The sequence below is a fragment of the Cebus imitator genome, unplaced genomic scaffold (genome assembly GCF_001604975.1).
Source record: "Cebus imitator isolate Cc_AM_T3 unplaced genomic scaffold, Cebus_imitator-1.0 Scaffold25, whole genome shotgun sequence".
Classification (NCBI taxonomy): domain Eukaryota; kingdom Metazoa; phylum Chordata; class Mammalia; order Primates; family Cebidae; genus Cebus; species Cebus imitator.
The window spans coordinates 4,961,632-4,986,574 of record NW_016107340.1 but is presented as its reverse complement, the minus strand read 5'-3'; the positions used below and the strand labels follow the sequence as shown (position 1 = coordinate 4,986,574).

Sequence of the window (24,943 nt, the reverse complement as noted above, 5' to 3'; positions counted from 1 at the left end):
TCCTGCATCAGACTCCCAAAGTGCTAGGATTACAGGCATGAGCCATTGTATCCAGCGTTAGTAAGTGTGTTAGTTCCTATTTATTTGGCATTGTAAAGCTGCCATACATCTTAGCATTACATCTTTGATGCTGTATGTCAGAGGACATAGAGCATTCATGGCATATATGAAGGACTTACTCCAAGGTAAAATGATAACCCAGATACTTGACTCCATTTGTGTCTTCCTGGATATAGAATAGATGTCAGATTGGAGATCCTATCAAGTGTATTTATAAGAGTGAAATGAGATGTTAAATGCCTAATACCTGGAAAATTGATAGTTTCACGGTGATCTTTGATAAGGGGTAGGAAAAACAAAGACATATTAGATACAAAGTTTATATTATTCATTTTTTAAAAATTCAATTTGAAGCTAGTGGGAAGTGCAAGATTACAGAGATAAAAGCTCCATTTGGTCTTCACATTTTTCAAGACGTAAGTGGGGTAGAGATTTACATAGGAGCTGGCAGTTTGGAACAGAGTTGACTAGGCATAAAAGTAACAGTATTAAAAATGTTGTTTTTATTTTGTATTTTTGAGACTGGAAACTAATAAAAATTTCGATTAGCAAAATTTGAGAATAGAGTCTTTCTTCTTTCCAAAATAACAAATATCTTCTATGTTGAGAGCTCCATCTGTGGCAACAGGAATGATAAATGCTTTTGAGAAAGTTAGCAAGATTTTGCCCCACTTAAATGCTTAATAGTAACAGCAGCACAGACCCAAACTTGATAAAACTTTGGTACTTGTTATTTGGATTAAAATTTTTTAAAATTTGACTCAGACAAATAATGGGAGTTTTCAGATTATCCTGCCCACTGATTCGTAACTAGGAGACAGATTCACGGTAAGGCAGCACTGGACACATACTCCTTCTCTTGCTGAGAACCATGGATATAATCGAATTCTCTTTTATTTAGATGAGAAAAGCAGACACCCAAAAGAATATAGCAAATACCCAAGGTTACCCTGGCAAGAGTGGCAGAAAAGGACTAGAACAAGAACTCTTCCCCCTGGACAGCATCCTTTCCACTCTGCATCTGGCATCCACTCAAACACTGTAGCATGGAGGCTCCTTGCCAACAGGTATTGCCAAGAGCTTCTTCCTACTTCATTCCTGAGTTTCATCAGCCCCCAACCCTTTGTGTCTCAGCTTCTAGACTTTCTTTAACCAGAACTCAGCCATGAGAGAACGGGATTTATGTGTGGGATTACAGATAATGTCTTATCTGATGTGACAACTCCAAAGAATTGGTAGTGTTTTAGCGATATCCAAAGGCTCTATATAACTCAGAAAGCGTACCATGTAAAATTCATGACATCTGGATGTGTGAGGGATAGGGAGGAATTGCTATTTTGTCTTATCTATCATTTAGGCCCAGAAAATCTTATATTTATAGACAGAAGGGATCCAGGCACCAGAGACTTGTTCCAACATAGGGATGGGAGCCTAATGTTTCAAAAAGCTAGCAGTGAGGAGTCTAGTGGCTTTTTATAATTTGTACTAGTCACTCATCACTTCTAGGTCTTTACCTACTCTGACATGATGGAAATAAAATAAGCTAGAGAGAGCTGTTTTATTAGAGTTGGAAGTTCCTACTACTCCAGCTACAAATATCACTTAGGTAGGTTTTAAATTTATTTTGGAAATATAGATATAAGTATACTTGAAATTGCCTATTATGTTGTGATAAAGGAGGAAAGGGTAAGGCTATCCATAGTTGGCCTGAAACTATAATTTCAACGCTTATAATAGTTTTTGGAAGGACTTGAGGAAATATGTACATTAAAGGCTCAGTAAGATGAAAACATGCAGTACATTCATAGTTGCACTATTTGCAATAGTGCCACACTGGAAAGTTCTCCAGTGCCCATGAACAATAGGATGAACTAATTGTAGTAAGTCCCACAAGAGAACAATATTCTGCAGTGAAAATAAAAGATCCACAATCAGCACAACAATATAGAGGAATCTCACAAATGTAAGGCTGAGAGAAAGAAGCCAGACACAAAAGAATACATACTGATTGATTCTATCTATATAAAAGACAAGACCAGGCAAAGCTAGTGAATGATATTAGGAGTCAGGATAGTCGTTGTCCTGGGAGAAATCAAGTGACAAGAGAGGTGCTTCTAGAGTGCTAGTACTGCTTTGCTTCTCACAGGTGCTGGCCACAGGGCCATTCAGAGTAAGTTGATTGAGCTGTATACTTATGCTTTATGCAATTTATGTACATATGTTATGATATTTCTGTAACTATTTTTAAAAAGGCAAATGGGCATTTTCAAGAGACAAGAAACTAATACTCATTATTTAAATAGAAATTCCCTTGCTTTCATCTTCTTTAGGAAAAATAAGAATTTTGGAAGTGCACCTCTTTTGTAAACTCTTAATCAGGCAATGAACTAAAATAGTCAATAAACAGGAAAAGAGAAAATAGAAGCCTCAAAAGATGAATTCCTATCAAGTGCTTTTCCAGAACTCATCGTGATTTAGAATTCTAGGAGGTCCATCAGAGGCCTCCCATTTCTATTCGGAAATGTACTTTCTAAAGTTAGACAGCTGTCACAAAGTCTTAGGGAGTAATGAGTTCACAATTTCAATTTATTATCAAAATATTTCCATCTGATGATAAACCTGAAAAGACGGGAGACGCAGAGCTACATAGATGCAGATTTGTCCTTTTATCAGAGACACTCTCAGGGACAGATTTAACTTTCAAAGTCCAATTAGAAAACCACAAGTATATGTATCTGTAGACAACTGTTCAATGGCAATTTTTCCTCTAAAGTTGGTGCTTAAAGTTTTTCATCAATATGATTTATAAGTTTAAAAAGTCTCAAATTTTCATCTGTATATCACTTTACAGATCTTGGTTCACAACTGTTTATTTTGGGCTGAAACTTCAATATTCATTGGTTACCTATAATAATAGTTACTCATAAATGTAGTTAATAATTAAATATAAAAATTATTTTTACATTTATATAAATCTCTTAAAAAGACCAAGTTTTGAGAGACAGCGCAAGAAATTGCTTAGAAAATTGCAGGAAGCCTTAAGAATCTCAGTATCAGTCAAAGCAGGTACAACAAAAAACGATTTTAGACATTCATTTTTTGCTCTAAGAATGCTTAAAATAAATGATCACAGAATGAATAACTGATGTATGGCAAAATGAGTTTAAAACTATATAAGCTCCAAGGCCCCAATGTGTGTAAGAGTTCTTTGGAAGGGTTTTGAAGGACTGTAAATGTTGCAAATAAAAGTAAAAACTGGTAGTTAGGCAATGTGTTTTAAACTATAGTGTCACCACTGTTCTTCTGGTGCCTAACTGTATTCTTCAACATCTTCTTTTCCCTTTTAATTAGAAATCCTAGTCTACCTCAAAGGTTTAGCATTGCTTTCTAGGGACATCAGCAACTGGTAGGCCATATGAGAAACAAAATAAACAGTAATATTATCTTTAGAAATTAAGCATTATTTACACAGTGAGAAGTGATTGACTTGATAGACCTTAGACCCCCTTCCTCCCTCCACACCCTTTCTAGAACAACCTAATGTTATTTGTATTGTGATGCTCTCCTCTCTGTTAGTTACCCCCAAGTCATTACAGTGACCCCTAGGGCCCATTTTCTCTCAATAGGAGAGTTCCCCATTTCTGTGGTGTTGGCAAGTCTAGCCAAGGACAGCACTGCTTCTTTTGTAGATCACCAAACCCGGCATTTCTTTTCTGGATTCATGTATGAATTCTTGCGGCAGTTAAAGGCTTCTGAAAACTCTGCAGAGTTCTGCAAAGTCCCAATAATCCTTTGAAGCAAACAAAAAAGTCACCATCATTATTTGATACTCATGTCCATACCACACTGGAGCCCTGTAGCATTTCCCACTGCAGGTCAAGTGAATGAATTTGGAATTTAAAGTTAAACTTAAAATAACCTGGTACAATGAGTCAGTTCCTTCTCATTAACAGAATTTTTTAAATGGAGAGGTAACCAAGTACAGGAGTTAACAGCACGGATGTGGGAGATAGACCACATGGCTTGAATCCTGCTTATGAAGCCTCTTTGTGCCTCGGTTTCTGCACAATAGAACATGCATCTTACGGTTGTCGTGGAGAGTTAATAATTTGTAAGCATTATATGTGTTTGTAAAACAAATGAATAATTCACATTTGAAAATGCAGTTATTTGGAGTTGTATTATTATAACACTTTGGTCAAAGAATATAATCATGATTTCTTACAATGTCTTGAAAGGGCTCACATAACAACTTACATATAATAGGCTTTAAATAGATATTCTTTGTTGATTTGACAGAGGATTATTTTCCATTTTTCAAAAAGGACTCCTTAAATATCAGAAACTGGATTCAGCCCAAATAACTGGAAAGGGCTGGCAAAATGCCACTTTCCTCTTATCACTGACCCCAGTGGGCAAAAACAACACAGTCCAGCTCACTATCTGCACCTAGCAGCATTTGAGGGGAGACATGGGTCAGTGCGCTGATGCAGAGGTGATGTTTTCACACCCACCCTGTACCCTGAGCCAGCTCCTTTCCTTCTCTTGCTGTTAAGGCCAGCCCATCATGCTTGCTTAGGTTGGGAGGAGAGGCCCAGTGACAAGGGGAGACTGAAGTGGTGGAAATATGAGGCGCAAGTGACAGGTGAGTCCATTTTGATTTACAGAACTCTCCCTACATGGCAGGTGTCCTACCATGTGTACATCTTAGCCTTTCTCTCCCCTCCAACCATGCTCCACACCATGATCTCTAAAATTTAAACCAGGTTCCATAATCTCTTATTTAAAACCTTCCATGGACTTGAAAGAAATGTGAACTCCTGCCCATGGCCTGCAGTGTCCTCCTGAAGGCCCCAGTCTACCTCTCTATCCTCCTCATGGTGCATTTCTCTTCCTGTTCTTCCTTAGGCTCAAACTATGCTGACCTACCTTCAGTTTCTCAAACTAGCCAAACCCTGTCCCTCTTCAGGGCCTGCTGCTACCTGCAGACCCCAATCCTTGAAAGTACTCTCCAGTCAGTGCATGGCTAACTCATGCTTTTGCTTAAACATCCCCTTCTTGGCCGTCTTAGAATACCATCTAAACTAACTCCTCTCACTGGGACTATCCCTATCAAAGCACTTACCACATTTACAATGATTTGTTCTCCCTTTTCACTTCCAGATACACCCACTAGACTAATGTCTATAAGGGCAAAATACAGCCTTTGTATCCTTTCGTTCCACATCTGTGGATTCAACCAAATGCAGCTGAACATATGTGGGGGAAATATTGTGTCTGTACCGAACACGTAAAGGAGTTATTTTCCTTATCATTAATCTCTAAACAATATAGTATAACAACTATTTACATAGTATGTACATTGTATTAGGTATTATAAGTAATCTAGAGGTGACAAAGTACAGGAGGGAGAAGGTGTATAGGTTATATGCAAATACTACACCATTTATATCAAGGACTTGAGCATCCACAAATTTTGGTATCTGCAGGGAGCCTGAAACCAATCCCCCACAGATGCTGAGAGAAGACTGTACTGTGTAAGTCTTGCTCCCTGCTGCACCCCCAAAGCCCAGCACAGGACTCGGTACATACTGAATGAATGAACCTGTGACCTGGTTGGTCACAGTGATTACCTGTAGAGAAGCAATAGGGCATTATGAAGAAAACACTACTTAGTGTTTCTGTTGTTTGTTTGATACTATGGATCAACTAGAAGGAAAGAAAAGCATTTCCTACCCTTTCTTCATTCCAGAAAAGAGAGATTCATATGGACTTTTTGTAAGTCTGACTTTCTAATATGTTACCCATCAACTAACTTTTCTATCCCTCTCCACCACAACTCCCCTATCTTTCATGGAGGATGTAACTTTTTTTAGTTGTTGGTTTTTAAGGACTCCTAGAGGAGTCTTAGAGATGAAAATAATCTCCTGGTGTGAGAGGGTTAAAGTGAAGTGAAGCCAGGAGCTGGGGAATTCATATGTTAGTCCACTTGACAGGGAGATGACTGGCCTTCCCAAGAATGGGGTAGGTTCCAGTAATGACAAGGAGATGCTTCCCACTCTGAGCAAGGCCATGAGAAGTTCTCTGTTAGCATGGCGCATGGTTGCTGGGAGAACCTGGACATGAAGAGTAGAGGCTCTGAAACTCATGAGCATTGGAAGGAAATGGAACCACTGACTCCAGCTGGAGCATTTGGAATGTACAGATCTCAGCAGTGACCATGGTGGACTGAAGATGGAGGCTATAATCTAATTTCTGTGCCTGTGTGATGATTTTGGATTCCTGAATAACCCTGAAAGAGTACGTTGAAAAACCACTGAAAGTAAATGGCTTATCTCCTATCTTAGTCTATGAGCTTAGAGTTTGGCTTAATTTGATTAAAACAAATTCACTCTTTGGACCATATGAGAGTACAAGGAGAAGTCTGTAGTCTGCAAATCAGAAAACAGCGCTTACCAGAACCTGACCATGCTGGCACCCTGATCTTAGACTTTCAGTCTCCAGAACTGTGAGAAATAAATTTCCATTGTTCATAAGCCAAAACAAAAAACAAAAAAACCCCACTTCTATAATGTAGTCAAAAGTGACTGTTTATGCAGGAATCAAAAGATCTTAGAAATTAGAAATTTGCTTGGTCTTTAGTCTTTCAGATTGTGGGGCTCAAGTATTCTTTATGTTAGAGAGGAGCTTTGATTCATTAATGTAACCTTCTTCCCAATTCAGGTACTAAATGGGGAAGGTACCAGGTACTGGCTAAAACTAGGTACTGAAATGCCTAGGTACTCGTTAAAGACAGTTATCCTGTCATCCTGAGCATTCCTCACACTAGGGAGCAAGCTCCCTGGTTGACAGGGTAGCTATGAGAGTCACTGACTGGAAGAGCTGCATGTTTTTGTTTTTATTTTATTAATTATTTTTCTCCAAAGGATTGTGTCAGATTTAATCAGATAGGGACAAGTACTTCAGTAAAAATGTTCAAACCCAGGACTTAATTCTATATTTCTCTTAAAAAGCATTTTTAAAATTTTTATTTATAAATCTCAAAATTAAAACAAACAAAAAACACCTCAAAGAAAGAAAAGTCTTCAGATAACACTGTGGAAAGTAAGCACTGCAGAAACACTCAGCCTGGTATGCACTCAGCTCTCCACGTACACTCCACCCGTCTTCTTTCCATTCAAGGAATCTACTTAATTTGATCCTGAATAGTTTAACAACACACCAGGGCTTCACTTACTTTCCTAGTTAACCTTTGATGTTTATGACATCAAATCTTTGAATAGATCATCTATTTTTTTCTGAGACAGGGTCTCGTTCTGTCACCCAGGCTGGAGTGTAGTGGCGTGATCACGACTCACCGCAGCCTTGACCTGGGTTCAAGTGATCCTATTGCCCTAGCCTCCCAAGTAGCTGGGCTGACAGGCCTGTGCCACCATGCCTGGCCAATTTTTTTGTTTTTAATAGAGATGAGGTCCCACTGTGTCACCAGGGCTGGTTTTCAATTCCTGAGCTCCAGTGATCCTCCCTCCCTGGCCTCCCAAAGTGCAGGGATTAATAGGCGTGAGCGACTGTGCCTGGCTTAGATAATCTATTTTGAAAAGCGAAACATTATTAATAAAATACATCTTTTTTCTAAGAGTGAGATCATATTACATGAATTATCTTCTGTTATTAGAAGATATGTACCTGAATTTCATGCCACATAGAATGATTTGCCTGTGTCTGTGTTTCTAATAACAGAAGATAATAAAGCTTTTATTGATGATTTCTTAAGGTGATTTACTTGAAATTTTTAATTTGTTATATAAAATAACTTATTGTACTGCATATGTTTATTCCCTGGGCAAACAGTTACTTGTGTTAAAAACATCTAAGAGATTTGGCATTGTGACCAAGAATGGACTTTATATCCTATCTGATTATTCTTGTGTTCAACAACTGAACTTCTGAATTACTCTTTGCAATTAATGGGTCCTCGGACAACCTTTTGTTAATTCTTGTAAATGAATGACTTGGCTACAAAGTTAATTGGCTTCATTCAGGAATACACTATCCAATCTTTAACTAATTTATACTATTCTTTCAAAGCAAAGACATATTAATGAGTGTATGTTCTGCTATACATTCATAAAGAAATAAATGCCACAATAGATTTCTGGTTATCAGCTAAAGGTTAGAGATGCTGATAGAAATTCTACAAAGCTCACCAAAATCTATACTGATATCTATAAAATATCAGGAACCAATGCTAATATTGAAAGTAAATGGAGGAAACAGAAGAATTTCAGAGAGGGCTTATTAGCATGCTAAGTTACAGAGTTATGAAGGAACAAAATAGCCATACTAGTTGAACATAACTACATAATACACTAGAAAAAATATTCCTTCAAAAATATTAGAAATTAAGCTTTGAAAAACATTTCTTGCTTTGCTAGTGGTGTCAGTTCTATAAAGTGCCCTTTCTTCCTGACTGGAAGACAATGTTGAATAATCTAAGCACCTAAATCATTTTGTCTATTTGGACTTGCCTTACAAAATTATCAGACCCTTATATATTATATGGAAATATTATATCTAAATAATTAAAAAAACATATTTATAGATTACATATAAATATTATAACCATTCCCTGAAATGACTATAGATGGCTAACAAAAAACTGAATTTCCAAAATGAAGTCAATATTTAAATTGTAGATTCAATTTCTAGACTATTAAAAGAAAAATTTTTTTGGCTTAAATACCATTTAACAACATGTTTTCTGAGCTAATAATAGTTGAGGAACTAGGGAACTAAAGGCAGGCAATACAATAATAGGAAAGAAAACTAGGAAAGGAACAAACACACAGAAAAACTCTAATAAAAAGCCAAAATAAGTCAAATAGCATCACAATTAGTATAAGAATGTGGCTTCACACACTAAATTAATAAACAGTAGAACCATAACTAATGATCATAAAGTAGTCTGTGTCATTAAAATTTTAAAAAAGTTTAGGTTGTTCTTTTCAGGATATTGTTTTAAGGCAGGAAGGTAGAAATGTATTTTTAACAGAGAAATTTTAATCCAGTGGTTAAAATAAAACTGTTAATACTTAAAAGAGACAAATTTTACCTATTAAAATTTAATTTGCAGCCTCTCATTCTCTGAGGATGGTAGACATACTAGGTATTACAATAATATTACTGAAATTCACCTAGGTTTTTATAGACATATGTTTTAGTTCATGGAGATATGCAGGGCAAACCCTTGACAAATTAGGTTGTATGGTGGTTTTTAATAAGCTTATAAATGCTAGCTGCTATCCTCAGAATTAAATTCTTATACCTTAACTTCTAAAGTTTATTTTAAGTACATAAATAAGGCTTTAGTTAGGAAGAATAAAACGACGATAGGTTGGACATAGCAAATATGGTTTTGTGGATTCAGCTTTGTGTAAGTGTCTTGCCTTTTGTTATAATACTATGGCTATGTAAGCATAAGGTTACAAATCTCTCTCTAATTCAGAAAAATTTCTATATAATCACCAAGCACAGTTCTTAAATAGCAACTTGATATCTACTAGTTTTTAAAGTTCTTTAAAAATATGTTTTACTTTGTACAGCCAGGAAGTGGCCTGTTTCCAAAACTAAATGTAAGCTCAATTTTTTGCCAAGAAAATCTCCTTACCTCCAGAGAAAATAATAATTTCCTTGACAAAAGGTTGCCATTCCCTTTACCCTTAAAACACACACACACACACACACACTCTCTCTCTCTCTCTCTCTCTGTCTCTGTCTCTCTGTCTCTCTCTCTCCCTTCTCTTATTACGAATGAAAAATTGTCAGTGAGGGATCTTTGGAGCCGAAATAACAACAAAAACTTAAAGATACAAATAATTTAACTTGTTTATAGCAAAATATTGTTTGCAGTTTAAAATTGAAGCTACAAAAATTATATACTTATCCACATTTTACTTAATCGCCGATCAGTTACTAACATTCTGAACTGTGCAGAGAATAAGAAAAAGGCCTTGACTGATAGGGGACTATTGCAAAATATATAAGAACTCTTATTCTGTTCATACCTCTTATCTACACACGGCTCTTCATTTATATTAACATTAATCCTCTAGCAACTCTCATGATAATTTAATCCTCATTTTACATATCAAGAAACTGAGGCACAGAGGTTACAGTAACAGCCAGTAAGTGGTAAAGCCATGGTTGCAACTCAAGTGTTTCTTACTTTAAAGTTTAAGTTCACTTTAGTAAGGAAAAAGACCATGTGTAAAAAATTAAAAATAAAAGTTTCTTGAATAAACCACAATGGGAATTAATCCAGTGACTTTTGTTGCTCATTATCTGTCAAGTAGTTAATTTGAATAACTTAGCAGAACTAAATTTAGCTTGGATTACAGAGATAATAGGCATACCATAAGCAGTTATTGAGTGAGTGAATATTGAAAGAAATGTTCAGGCAAATACTAGATGATGATGATGATGATGACGATGATGACACTAGAACAAGCTGAGTAAATTCTTTCCTTTTTAAATGTGCTACTTTATTGCTTCATAATTGGATGTGTTTTGCTCTATAACTGAATGTGTTTTTTCCCCAGGATTAAATGATCTGGGAAGTATGTTCACATTCATTTTACGTATGGCTTTTGAAATTTAGCCTATTAGTTCTCTTTTGTTCTCAAATTTCATTTTCCAACCACCCTATAAAATTTTTAGGTTTTTTTTTTTTTCAAACTTTCTGGCCTGAGAGGTGTTGTTGATCAACAAATGAGTGACTGAGTGTCCTAGGACATGGGAAAGGAGGAGCATTAGGAATTCTGTTCTAAAACAAATACATAGGATCTACGATTAACATTCAAATGTTGGTTAGAATGACTCTCTTAGATTTTCTAATTTGGGAGGGACTTTAACTTCTTCTACCTCAATTTTCCACTCCATAGAGCATTTTTCTCTAGCATCCTTAATGGGCTGTTCTCTGACCTCTGCTTCAATGTACTTTTTCCTGAAGCTTTGGGAATAATGTTATTCCATATTGAAGAACCTCTAATTAGTAGAAAGTTTCCTTTATGTTGGAATTGTTCTTTGCAATTTGGAGCTCCTTTGTCTGCACCTAAACCATTCACAGCTTCTTAGAAATGTCTTTGTGCTAGCTTTAAATTGAACCACTGTTCTGAGGTGACATATTTATTGGAATTGATCAAGGCTTGAGACTCGGACATGTAGATTCTAAGGAAAAGAGTGGCCAAGGGTATGTTTATGTAAAATGCTCTGATGTGTTCTGTTGATCCTATCGGAGTTAGAAAAGGCTAAATTCCAACTGAGGAAGCAATGGACCCAATATTGCTGTTCATACCCACGCACCTGAAATTGCCTGGACTGTGCACATCTGTTTTAATGGAGTTGACCGCATACTCTGGTCTATAAGTTCCACACCACACCTAGAGATAGGAATAGAAAAAGCAAAGAATGTACTCAGGTTCAATCCAGGATTATTTGTTTGAGCAAGTTGAGGGGAGGGAGAAAAATTAAACTGGAATTCTGTATGCCTCAACCATTAGCTCTTAAATAATGTTCAATGAAAGGCAACCAGGAACATAGTTATTTATTATTAATGTGATCCAACAGTCTATTATAAACAATGAAAGTGAATCAAGTCAAATGCTCTGCCACAAATGATTAAAACAAGAGAACTCAGCATGTGATATCTAACTTACAGTGAAATTATAACTCAAAATGGCTTTCATATCTATCAATCAAGAAAGATACAATACCTGTGCAAAATTCAAGAAGAACAATTGTTTGTGATTTAGGTCAAGTCCAGGAAGTAATTTTTCTTCACCATTCTTTTTAACATAATTCTGATAGGCCTAGGCAGTTGATAAAATAGAAAAACAATAATTATAATTTCTAAGGTTATATATAAATCTATGTAAAAGATTATGTTACCAAGTAATTTTTTACATTAAAATCACCCTAATAGTACATTTAGATATGGTTACTTACAACTATTTCATGAATTAGAAAGACAAATCAAATTTATTTACAAATGCTCTGAAAAGAACAAGATATAATTAGCAGATGACAAGAGCTTGGCACATGTCAGATGATCAATAAATGTCAATGGAATGAATGGATGACTTAAGTAATGAAAAGCTTATCTAAACGTTGTTTTATAAATTGACAAATAAGGCTAGTCAGGACAAATGAATTGCCAAGGAATTCTACAATTAGCTTAGTTACTACTCTCTTACCAAAATACTCACCAGACTTAGAGTGATTCTTGCCAAGTCAAAGGATTCTCTTGAGATCCCTTAGAGGCCTAGTCTCCTATGAGTCTGAGGATAATAAAATGCAACTATTCTGGTCTTTTGAAGACAGGACAAAATGGACTGAGCCTCAGTTACATTCAAGGAAAATGTTTAGGTAATCTGAACGTCAGAAAGTACTCTTAGTTCTTAAGGATTTATGTGCACTACTGAAAAAATTGAGTTTTCCTCTACTAAATATACTTTCAAAAGGAATTGATAATAAACTTTCTGAGATGTGTCATTTCCAATTTAATACACCTTTAGAAGGTGACCAACTAGATGAATAGAAGATATATTTCATTTCTTCCTACTTATCATCAACATAGGTTTATTGAACCTCTACTATGGTTTTTCTTTTTGGTGTTTTTTGTTTGTTTGTTTGTTTGTTTTTGAGATGGAGTCTTGCTCTTGTTGCCCAGGTTGGAGTGCAATGGCACAATCTTGGCTCACTGTGACCTCCTCCTCCTGAATTAAAGTGATTTTGCTGTCTCAGCCTCCTGAGTAGCTGGGATTACAGGCGCTTACCACCACGCCCAGCTAATTTTTCTATTTTTAGTAGAGACGGAGTTTCACCATGTTGGCCAGGCTGGTCTCGAACTCCTTCCCTCAGGTGAACCACCTGCCTCGGCCTCCCAAAGTGCTGGGATTACAGGCATGAGCCACCACGCACTACCTGAACCTCTACTACGTAAAGATGCTGGGGATATGGGAAAGGCTTGCACCTACTCTCCTCTAGAGAGCTCGCAATCTAGTGGGGTGGTGGGGCGGGGTGCAGGCATTACATGTTAAGAATTTACATATTTTTAAAGTGTAATAAAATATTTGCACAATTGTAATTGGCATCATCATTACAATTCTGTACTTGGTCTAGGTGAGGATCTCCACGGAAGTACTATCAATCCCAACTTTGGCTGGATTTTATAGCAGTGATTCTCAATCATTCCCATGTTAGAATCAACATGGAAGTATTGAGTGTCAATGCCCTCTATTTCCAGCCAAGATGGAGTGATAGGGACTAGATTTAACTTCTTGCTGAAATAACCAAATGATGAGCAAAATATTTTAAACAATGGTTTGCATAACATTGAACATCAGACAAAAAGGAGAATGACCCCGGGAGATGGTAAAAAAATAAAGTGAGTCCTATGACTGCTGAGCTTTTCGTCCTGAGAGTTTTCAGGCTACATCTTAGGAGAAAACCAGTCAGAGCCGGGGGGACTCCTTCGGTTGAGCAGAAGGAGCTGAGAGTTCAGGGACACCAAGAACAGGGTACTAAAGAGGAGAAAGCTATACAAAAAGAGAACCTCGGAGATTACAGATGGTCATCCTCAAGCATTTAGCTTAGTCTTGATCTGAAGATGTGTGTGAGCAAAACACCCAAAAGGATTAGACAGAACAATGTCTGGTACTTACACAAAACATGAAATGGAAACCCCCAAGATTCTCAGAGTAGATTCTTATCACAGCAGTCAGGAATAATGTCCCTAGACTGAACCCTGACTGCCTCCCAACTAACAAAGTTACAAAAGAAAGACCCAAAAGAATCAAACCATTTTCAAGGAATTTAACTGTATCCTAGAATGAAGCTCAAGAATATTTATAGGAACAAAGAACATCCAGCACCCAAAGAGGTAAATGCAGCCGGGTTCAGTGGCTCATGCCTGTATTCCCAGCACTTTAGGAGGCCAAGGCAGGCTGATTGCTTGATGTCATGAGTTCAAGACCAGCCTGGCAAAATCCCATCTCTACTAAAAATACAAAAATTAGCCAGGTGTGGTGGTGTGTGCCTATAATTCCAATTTCTTGCAAGGCTGAGGCTGGAGAATCACTTGAACCTGGGAGGTGGAGGTTGCAGTGAGCCAAGATCATGCCACTGTAATCCAGCCTGGGCAACAGACTGAGACTCAATCTCAAAAAAGAAAAAAAGAAAAGGTAAAAAATCACTAAGCATTCAAAGAGTCCCAATCAGTTCCAAACCCTGGAACTGGCTGGGATTCATTCTTTTGGAAATCTTGCAACAGACTTCATCTCCCAAGCTTCACACTCTGATCATCCTTGGTCACTGACAAATTGTAGGCCCCATCAGTCACCTCTTCCTACACTTCTCTGATGCTTCCTCTTCCCTGACCCAACCATCGATGTTCTCCTTCTCCACTCTACACCAAATATTTCTATAATGAACAAATGATTCTACATCCTCATTCACTCCACTGATCATTCTATACATCCTTGTCTTAGCGAAGCCTAATTCTAGCCTAGGGACAACTTGCCCCTTGTGACATCTCAAGTAAACTCTGCTTGTTCTCCTATATATGGGCTACTTAATAGTTGAGAGAAACACTCAAAATCATCCTTACTCCTCTTTGTGGCTTCCTAGACCATCAATCCTCCACCCTTTTATGAAATTCCCTGCTTTTTCTTATGTACATGGCATCCACTAGATTATTTTTTAACCATTGCTCAGATTCTCAAATAATGACCTTTTATAAAGCATTCATTGATTTATCTCTAGTTCTTAGAATAATGCCAAACCTATTAAGTCTCAATGAATGTGTGTTGAATGCAAGAATAAATGGAGGGCTAAATGGGATTCTAAGGGATGCCCCAATGATAATACTCCTCTGTGTATAATAGTGTGGTTGACTACAAGGCCATGTACTGGAATTGTATCACTTTAGTCCCTTAATGTGTTATATACGATCTATGGTTTAATAGTCCCATGGTTTACACTGATTTTTGTTCCCAAATGCTACTTCACTTGCTACAAAACTGAAGGTCTGTTTCCTCTATTGGTCAATGACCCTGAAATAATCCTTCTTATGGGACATCTTTCTTCAAAAAGAAATTATTTCAGAGATTATGTCTTAGAAAAACGTTCCCTCCTTTGTGAACTTGCATATCTTCTCACTTTGGCTGATATAATATTCCATGTTTTCTCTTCTTTTTAGCTCTTTGCAAACTTAAGTGTTCAGCTCTGTCACATCAATGTATTGGCCCTTATGGCTGGCATATTCACAACTCTTTCTCCTCACATTTTTTCCATTTTCTATTCATCATTTACTACTTACATTATATGAGCTTCTTTTTTTGCAAAAGGTTTTAAATGAATTATTAAATATGAGAAATGCTCCAAATCACTAATATGGAAAGAAAATCTTTTAACTTACTCTGTATGCTTGACCAATACCTCCATTATCGGCAATATTTTCTCCCAGTGTATTAATTCCATTGAGCTGTTTAAAAAGACACTTTATTGAGATTGTTTTTAAAAAACACCAATAATACATTTAAGATTGAACATGTTTAAAACTTTTCAAGAGAATGCTAATGACATACGTGCTGTCCACCTGCCAGGTCCCAGGAAAAGTTTCCATACTGATACACCATGCACTGGGATTGCTCTTTAAAGTTACTTGCAGACTGTTGAGTCCACCAGTCAACGAGGTCTCCATCTTTGTTGAAGTTTCTGCCTGTAATATATTTATTTAAGTAACATGGGAACTCATTGCAACAAGAATTATCATAAGATATCTTTAATTCAAAGTGCAAGGACTGAAATAATGCTGTGTGACAGAACAATAAATTAAGACAGAAGATGAGAGAAACTGTCATCCTTCCTCATCACAGAGCTGGCAAAGCCTGGACTGCCAGAGCTCTCTTTGCAGATGTGCCTCAGTATTGACCCAGACATTTCACTCATTTGGCTCTTGATACCTTAGATGAGGCCACCAGCCAAAATATTCCTGAAATTATGCCTTGTTCTGTTGAATGGTTTTTACCTGAGCCAAGTATGTTTAGTTTGATATTTTGAGATTTTAAACAGTCAACATTTTTATTCTGGCATGAATTTCATATTCCTGAATCCTTCATTGGACACTGTGGGCTCACAGTTTCCCTCAACTTCAAGCACACACACAAAAAGTCTTTCTCTCTTGTAGCTTCCCTGCCAACCATAAACTACATGGATCTTTCCCCCTTTTAAGCTCCAGTTGTATTTATCATGTGTTTTGACACCTAATATTACCATTGTTTTCAGGTTTATCTATGATGTAGTGATTAAGAAAAGGGCTATGTAGCTATCCTACTTGAACTCACCTCCTGGTTTCACCAGTTCCTAGCTTTGTATCTTTCATGAGCTTTGATCTTTTTCCACTTGAAAAACAGAAACAGCATTAGCACCTACCTGTTAAGACTGTTGCATAGTTTGAGTTAATAGATACTTAGTAAGTCTTTTCAAGAATTCTAACATTCCTGTTTCCTTTTCTTTCTCTGGCTCTCTAAAATGGGGATTGATTATTCTCTATTTTCACTTTCTACTTTCTTTCCATTTGTGAACAAACCTTGTCATAAATTTAACTATCACCTCTTTACATATTTCATGTCTTTATTCCTCTCAGGAATTCAGCTTTGATTGAAACTCTAAATTGATTTTGCCATTTAGGGTAGCATTTAAGTGCCTAACTGTTCGCAAAGACTTGAACTGGAAGTAGGTACAAGATGGGGGAAAAAAAAAAAAAAAAAAAAAAAAAGTCCTTGACCCAAAGCAGCTTAAGAGTCTTATGAGGACGGCCGGGCGTGGTGGCTCACGCCTGTAATCCCAGCACTTTGGGAGGCCGAGGCGGGTGGATTACGAGGTCGAGAGATCGAGACCATCCTGGTCAACATGGTGAAACCCCGTCTCTACTAAAAATACAAAAATTAGCTGGGCATGGTGGCGCATGCCTGTAATCCCAGCTACTCAGGAGGCTGAGGCAGGAGAATTGCCTGGACCCAGGAGGCGGAGGTTGCGGTGAGCCGAGATCGCGCCATTGCACTCCAGCCTGGGTAACAAAAGTGAAACTTCGTCTCAAAAAAAAAAAAAAAAAAGAGTCTTATGAGTACTTGGAGAGGCAATATTTTCTAATTTTACATCTGATTTTAAGACATAGTCATGCAGCCTGTCCTTTAAGAGTATGACAAGATAAGTCATACATAATCAGGAAAATAAGACCAAGCATTTTTGCTGCTGCTGACAAATACCATAGTATTTTCTCAGTAAGAATATTTGCTTCATTCTGTCAGAGTGTAAAGCACACATTGCTTCACTCACTATAAGAAATTTTTTATCTTCTTAAGCAACAACTTGAAGGAAAAATTGAAAGTGTGGTGAAAAATAGAGAAATGATACCTGTTTGAATAAATGTGGTTTTGTATTGATAAATTATAATAACTATTAATGCAATTTATGAGCATATGCCTCAGCCAAAGGAAAATGTCAACTGCACCTACCATTGTCATCGAAGCCATGGGTGATTTCGTGTCCTATGACCATGCCGATGCCCCCATAGTTCAATGAGTTGGACTGCTGGGCACTGAAGAAGGGGGGCTGCAAAATGCCAGCTGGGAAAACTTACAAGGAGAGAAGATAGGGATTATTTGTGGCCTATTTTTTTTTTTAATTTTTATTTTTTTAGAGACAATCCTCCCTCCTCAGCCTCCTCAGTAGCCGGGACTACAGGCGCATGCCACCATGACATTATTCAGTGACAGCAGGCTTGGGGTTGGCTTTGTGCTTGCTAATCTGCTGTTCACTATGTCAGTTTCACTTAGTTATATACAAAAACCTTCTGTAATAGAAACCAATGCAGCCAATGCAGACATTTTCTTATGGATGACAACAGAGTTCATCCTGGAGTGGTGCAATAATCTAGGATTTATTATTACCATTCACTTTACAATGGCTTTTAAGACTGTTTTGTGCTGTTAGGAGTCTGGAGCAAAGGGAAGTTATAACCTTCATTCGGAAGGTCTTTTCTCTCATAAATATTTGGAAGAAATAGTTACTTAATAGTACAAGTATTATTTTTAATGTTATTGTAGAAATTGAATCCATCTATAATAATATCTTAAATAAACATTGCCACTCCATTGAAGGTATAGCTTAATCACATAACCTTACCTTATTTTCATCAAGGCACTTATGACTATCTCATATTCTATGTATTTCTTTTTTTATGACCAGAGTCCTTCCTTTTCCTGTCTGCCCCAATCCCCTCCACCTCCTCAAATATTAGCCCTTTGAGAGCAGATTTGTGTGTCTGTGTACACATGTGTTTATTTTTTATTTCATACTTTTTTCTAGTTTATTATCTAAATGCCTAAAATTGAACAATACGTAAAACTAGAACAGCACCTGGAACAAAATCAGTGCTCGGAAAATGTATTGCATCCATGAATAATCAATGATAAATAAATGAATGATCACTGTAACTTACTAATGTGTCCTAAAGTGTTTAGTAAATAAATAAGTGAATTGTAGTTTTCAATATGTCTTCCCTGACATCTGCATTAACTTGCTAACTTCCTTCATTCAGATGTCTCACAAACATGTTACATTTAATGCATCAAACACCAAATTCATTTTCCCCTCTAGACGCTCAGTCTTTGTGTTATGTCTGCTAATGGCACTTGAAAGGTCTCTATCAGCAGAAATAAATGTTTCTATTTATCTTAGATGCCTCCTTTCTTTTACAGTCTTTTACAAGTCTGCTTAGGCAGAGGCCAGGTGAGGTAGCTTGCAGAAGCATCTTTGGTTTATCTCCTCCTGTCACTGTTCTGTTCACACATTCTCTCATTCCTTGTCTCAAGAATGACTTAATTTCCTAATCAGTCTCCTACTTCCTGTCTCACCCAACTATAATCTATTCTAAATCTCATCTACTCTCTAATCTATCCTGCAGCCAGATTAAAGACAACTCCGGGCATCATCACTCTCCTGCTAAAAATCTTTGGAAGACTTACTTACCATTGCTCTCTAGCTAAACACATCTTTCTGGCCTGTGGCTCCAGGGTCCTCAACCCACCTCTCCATCTCCGTCATACCTCCCCTCCCCACCCCATTCCAGTATTCTCCTGTAATATATACTCTGACCAAGTATATTTAATTATTTCTGAAATACGCTAATAATGTGTCTCATATATAAATATATTCCAAGGAAAGATAATCTATATCTTTTGTATTTATCTCCCTTGTTTAATAAAATTTTCAGTCATGTTATTTAGAGATCATTAATCTTTGATCTTAGAAAGAAATTAAAATTAATTAAATGTTCATTGTTTAGTAATTCTATCTTTAATGGCTTAAAACTCTAGTATCCACTGAATAACTGAAACATTATTTTCTGTAATTTAAAAAAAAACCTTCAGTATCAACACATATTAAGTGCAAAGCCCCTATGCAGGACATTAAGAATACAAAAGAAGGGCTCTGACCTTCAGAAATTTAAGATTTAGGCAACACAGAGTAGCAAATGTTATTTCTTTGTCTTTCAGTTGGGCTGAATACAATATAACCTAGCATGGGCTTCAGTGATAAATATTAGATATTTACAGAGAAGATTTTAAAAATTAGCTGAGCAATTTAATTGCTCTCCAGACCTCTCCAAAAATTTGGAAAGTTGCCATAACATTCAAATGACACAACAAAAAAGTACTTTTGTTCTTAGGGAATTTTGATGAAAGTTATACCTCACGTGTAGCAGCCTGAGCTAAATGGAGCCAGGAAATTATTTTTAGCTTAAAGTATAAAAATTATGTGTAGCACTTTATTAACTTAAAGTGAATACTATCTCCCACACTATGTACTTTGACTAAAATCCACCCATTATATAAAATGCTGTTATGAAACGTGCTATCAAGACTAAATATTAACTATAAAGATCCTGCTGCTTTAATTATACCCCGATATGCCATTCTTTAGGCAAGTGATAAGACTTTTATGGTTCTTATTAAATATTAGTCTTCAAGTTCAGCTTTGTTAATTATGACCTCCCCTTTTCCTTTGTCAGCTAAATCTCTGTAAGGAGGATTTTCCCCATTAGCCTTATTGCTGTTACTACTAGGTGTCACACTGTTGTTTATAACCAACTGCTTAGTTGTGCATTTTTTATGTTCATGATTGTCAACAAGTTAGTTAATTAAATAAGTCACTGGTCTATGAAGCAACAGATTGTGTCTCCTCTTCTCCCTTTTTCCCCTCCCCATCACAACTTCTGTGGTTTGTTTTTTGAAGGCTGCTAGCAATTCAATTTTAGAATATTTCATATAAAGCCTAAGGCAGCAATTAAGCAATTTTTTTTAGTGGAAAATAATTAAACATCCTTTTTTGGCGGGAGGGGGACAGGGTCTTACTCTGTCACCCAGGCTGGAGTGCAGTGGCGTGGGCTCAGCTCACTGCAACCTCTACCTTCCAGGCTCAAGAAATCCTCCCACCTCAGCCTCTCAAGTAGCTGGGACCACAGGTGCACACCAACATGCCCAGTTAATTTTTTGTAGTTTTTGGTAGAGACGAGGTTTTACCATGTTGCCCAGGCTGGTATCAACTCCTGAGCTCAAGTAATCAGCCACCTCAGCTTTCCAAAGTACTGGGATCACAGGCATGAGCCACCATGCACAGCCTAAACATTCTTTTTATATTAAATGGAGTAACAATGTGTTTGGAAATAGTCTTAATTTTCAAGTCTGAAAATAAAACTCCTAAGAATGAATAAGACAATTTAGAAAATTTATCTCAAGGTATTTATATTCCACACAGGCTGAACACACTAAAGAACTTATACATTTGAGAAACGGAAAAAAAATTATTTAAAAAATTCTTTCTGCAATTTTAATGAAAAAGGAGAATACATTCAATTATTTCCTTGACTGAGATTTTAAGGTTTAATATGATGACAGAAGAGTGCCTAAAACTTACAGAGAACCATGTGACAGAACAGTCAAGTGCAGCTTTCCTAATGTTATGGCATGGAGGCCTTCTAGAGCGCCATGAAATAAACATGCAAGGAAGATTAAGCACTTTTAGTTTGCCTTCTTTCTTGGAAATTGACTTTTTTATTGCTATGAAGAGGTAGGAATGCATACAAATTGGAATGTCGCCTACATATGTGAGTTCTAACGAAATGGCAAAAACTGAATTGAGAAGTAGAAATTATTGATATGTCTCTATATAACAAAACAATTTTTTTTAACATAACATAAAATGACCAGTCCCAAGAGAAAGTATATGCAATCAAATCTGGAGTATTTATATGTCTATGTGTGTGCGTAGTGGGGAGAGAGGGTCATTTATGTGGCACATGCTATTCTATACCGACCCTAATTTTGTAATGGACATTATCCCAAATTCATTAAGACAGTGTTGCAGAAGACACGTATATAGGTATGTCTGTGGGTATTCGTATACACATACACATTTTTTTTGAGACAGAGTCTCACTCTGTCACTCAGACTGGAGTGTAGTGGCATGATCTCAGCTCATTGCAACCCCTGCCTCATGGGTTCAAGCAATTTTCCTGCCTCAGCTTCCCGAGTAGCTGGGACTACAGACACCACCACCATGCCAGGCTAATTTTTGTATTTTTAGTAGAGATGGGGTTTCACCATGTTGGGTCAGGCTGGTCTTGAACTCCTGACTTCAGTTGATCCACCCACCTTAGTCTCCCAAAATGCTGGGATTACAGAATGAGCCACCGCGCCCAACCCACATACACATTTCTATCAAGAAAAAAGATGGAGATTTGACTCTTCAACTATTTTTAGTTAAGACAATCCTCACTTTGAAGATTTAAATTTTCAAAGAGAAAAAGTATACATTTCCAGGATTTCCCCTCTTTACTGTTCAAGAAGCCGACAATCATATAAAAAGAAGTTAACAATTTTTCTTATTTTATATTTCCATTGGATCTTTAAGGATCTTTGAAAACATCTTTTTTAAATAGTCAGAATTATTATTATAGCTAATTCTTGATTTGCCAGAGGATTATGTTTATTTTGTGAAATGTTGGGCCACTTTTACCTTCTTTTTCCTTTTTCTGTGTGCTTCTTTGGTTTCAGGACATTAAACTCAAAATGAAAATATTTTCATCTCTTCTCTGATTGGGGAATCTCTGAATTGGGCCCATTTTGAGCCACCTCCAGGGACTTGGGGTAATTCAGAATCAAACAAGGTCCTGTCTTGGCATAAATGCCTAAGCCTGCTCTAAAGAAGGGCTGAAGGACTGAACATGCCAGAGTGGTCCTACTGAGGATGCATCAGCACCAGGTCTGATAGGATCCAGGGTCCTCCCTGGGCTGGACTGAAATGAAGCTGCATCCCTTAGTCTGCCCTAATGCAGGGCTAAGGGGTCTAAGTTGCCGCACTTTGACTTGAAATTCCATTGAAAGTTAATTATTCCATTTGTCTCAGTATCAAATGAACTAGATCTTACACTGACAGAACTACCGAATATTAAAAAGAGGGCTTCAAAGTGAAGACCCTCTAGAGATAAAGGCATTTTAAAACAAGACCTGAATGGTTTCAAAGACTATATTATAAAGGACTGACTGCACAGGTTCTGAAGAGTTGATCATTAAGCAGGTTCTGGTCTGGCTTTTAGCAATCATTTCCCTAGCAGAAAACATTAGCTTAGACTTTGAGCTAAGTAATTTTAACCTGAGTAAACATATCTTACTTATTATTTATATGTTATATAAAACAACCTTTCCTGGGTACTTTATATAATTCATTTTCAGGTCATATACCAAAGTAAATTCCAAATGGATTAAGGTTTTACTCCAAAAATAGAAATAATAAAAATACTAGAGAAAAATGTAGATAACTTCTTAATCTAACTCTTGACTTGAAAGCAATAGGGAGAGGTATAATCAAACTTTAACATAAAAATATATAATTTATTTAAGGGTTAGTTTTTTTTAACCAATGATAAATATCTTGTAAGATTTTTTTTTATAATTTCTAATCTAATTGGTAATAGAATTAAATAAAAATGAGGCTTACAACAGACTCTGAGATATAAGAAGAATGGTTTAGAATAATGCTGAGGTTATTATCTCTCTTAATTCTAGTGCACCCGAAGAACTGAGTGCACTAGTAGAAGTCTGCTCTACTATTTGTTTAGATTATTTCTGGCAGTACTGAATTAGCTGAGTACTTTCTAATGCTAAAATCCCCTTGGAAAAAAAAATGGCCAATGTATGTGATAAGTGATATGAAGTTCAAAGATGTCCAGGCCTTCCAAGGAAGAGAGAAAACTATTTTTGTCATATTATGTCATTCAGTTATTCATCATATATGATAATTTATTCATGTATTAATTTATGCATATATATTTAATAATACTATTAGTGAACATATGAATTTTTTTCTTTTTTATTCAATGTGGTTAGGTAAATACAATTTCAAATAGCTCAATCTAATCTAATTGAGCTTCCAACTTTCTAAACCCGTTGGAGCCTTCCTGAAGGAAGATGACATAGAATAGGACCATCTCTCACAGAGCCAGCATACAGAATTGCCAAAATTGGATCTGTGAAGAGTTGGCTCCTGAAACCTTAAACCACTTTAAGAAGCTAATGCTTAATGAGTCTTAAAGTAAATATAACTTTATATAGCTATATTTAAGGGACTTAAAAATACTTAAAAATAAAACTATTCAGAAACACAATAAATTATTTTAGATATAAGTAGAAATATTGAAAAAGAAACAAAACTACTTAATGTGATTTGTACTAATTTGAATTTTCCTATTATAGTGAAAAAAGTTAATGGATTCATTTATTTTCAAGAGATGTATTCAATAGATCAATAACTAAGCCTCAGCAGTGCTTGTTTAGAGGTATTATAATTGGTCATACAATGTGCTGCAGGTTGGGAACAATAGAGAAATATTAAATAATTATTTAAGAATACATCTTACCTATCTGATTTCTTCCTGAAGAGTAAAATGCATTGACTACAGCTGCTCCGCTTATCCACCTGCAGAAAGCATAAGAACTCATTGAACTCATTACAAATGATACTGCATTATCTGATTCAATCCACTCATACAATTAAAGCTTTATTACTATTCCGAGATTAATCTTACCTATCTGTTTGAAATATGATCAACAAATAAAAATTGGTGAGAGCTCTTTTGAAAGTATTTCTATTTCTTGAAAAACATCAGCATGTATTCAAGTCCGTAATCTTTTATTTGCATGAATTTTTATGGAGGCATCTGATGTTGTAAAACCTATTAAAATGTATCACTTCAGAAATTGCAATGGGTTAAGATTGCATTAAAATTTATTTAGCTTTATGTTCCTGATACTAGGTAACTATGACAACGATTGTGGAGCAGTTGACAGAATACTGAAGTGTGGATCATTAAAACTTCAGATTCAAGTATATTAAAAATAATTAATTCCCAGTTTACAGAGAACCTTTTTGGGAACTAAGATATCTCAAGTAGTTGTCTCAGAGTAATATGTCTCTGATTATTGCCACTTAAAAGTATTTTCAAAAAACACAACATTCCAGCTAATTGAGCAAAGAAATCTTTTTGTATGCCTTTAAAACACAACCCAGGTCATTTTTAAGTAGAGTTGTCTGTCTGTCTGTCTATACCATGTCTTAGGCTCTGTATAGAATCTAGAGTTCCTAACTTCAGGAAACGACAGTTCAGTTGAGGAGATGGGAAAAAATGCATAAATAACTATGGGATGAATGAGAAAATGGAAAAAAATGGCTCCTGCATGATAATTTGAGGGATGAGGCTAGG

The 24,943-nt window shown here is 36.4% G+C and overlaps 1 protein-coding gene across 7 annotated transcripts in view; it reads right to left on the bottom strand.

Annotated features, from left to right (window-relative positions):
* Positions 1 to 544: 544 nt before the first annotated feature.
* Positions 545 to 24,943, bottom strand: part of MME (membrane metalloendopeptidase) — a 96,846-nt gene continuing 72,447 nt past the window's right edge. For 5 of the 7 annotated variants that reach the window (XM_017522907.2, XM_017522910.2, XM_017522908.2 and 2 more), the window contains 7 exons: positions 24,101 to 24,159; positions 17,637 to 17,756; positions 15,705 to 15,838; positions 15,536 to 15,601; positions 11,832 to 11,927; positions 11,422 to 11,498; positions 2,309 to 3,850 (listed from right to left, as the gene is read on the bottom strand). In XM_017522907.2, coding sequence (XP_017378396.1) covers positions 3,751 to 3,850; positions 11,422 to 11,498; positions 11,832 to 11,927; positions 15,536 to 15,601; positions 15,705 to 15,838; positions 17,637 to 17,756; positions 24,101 to 24,159 — 652 coding nt within the window. In that variant the 3' untranslated portion in view covers positions 2,309 to 3,750. Of the gene's footprint in view, positions 3,851 to 11,421; positions 11,499 to 11,831; positions 11,928 to 15,535; positions 15,602 to 15,704; positions 15,839 to 17,636; positions 17,757 to 24,100; positions 24,160 to 24,943 lie in introns of all 7 variants that reach the window. The other 2 variants (XM_017522913.2, XM_037736463.1) reach the window with 1 other exon arrangement.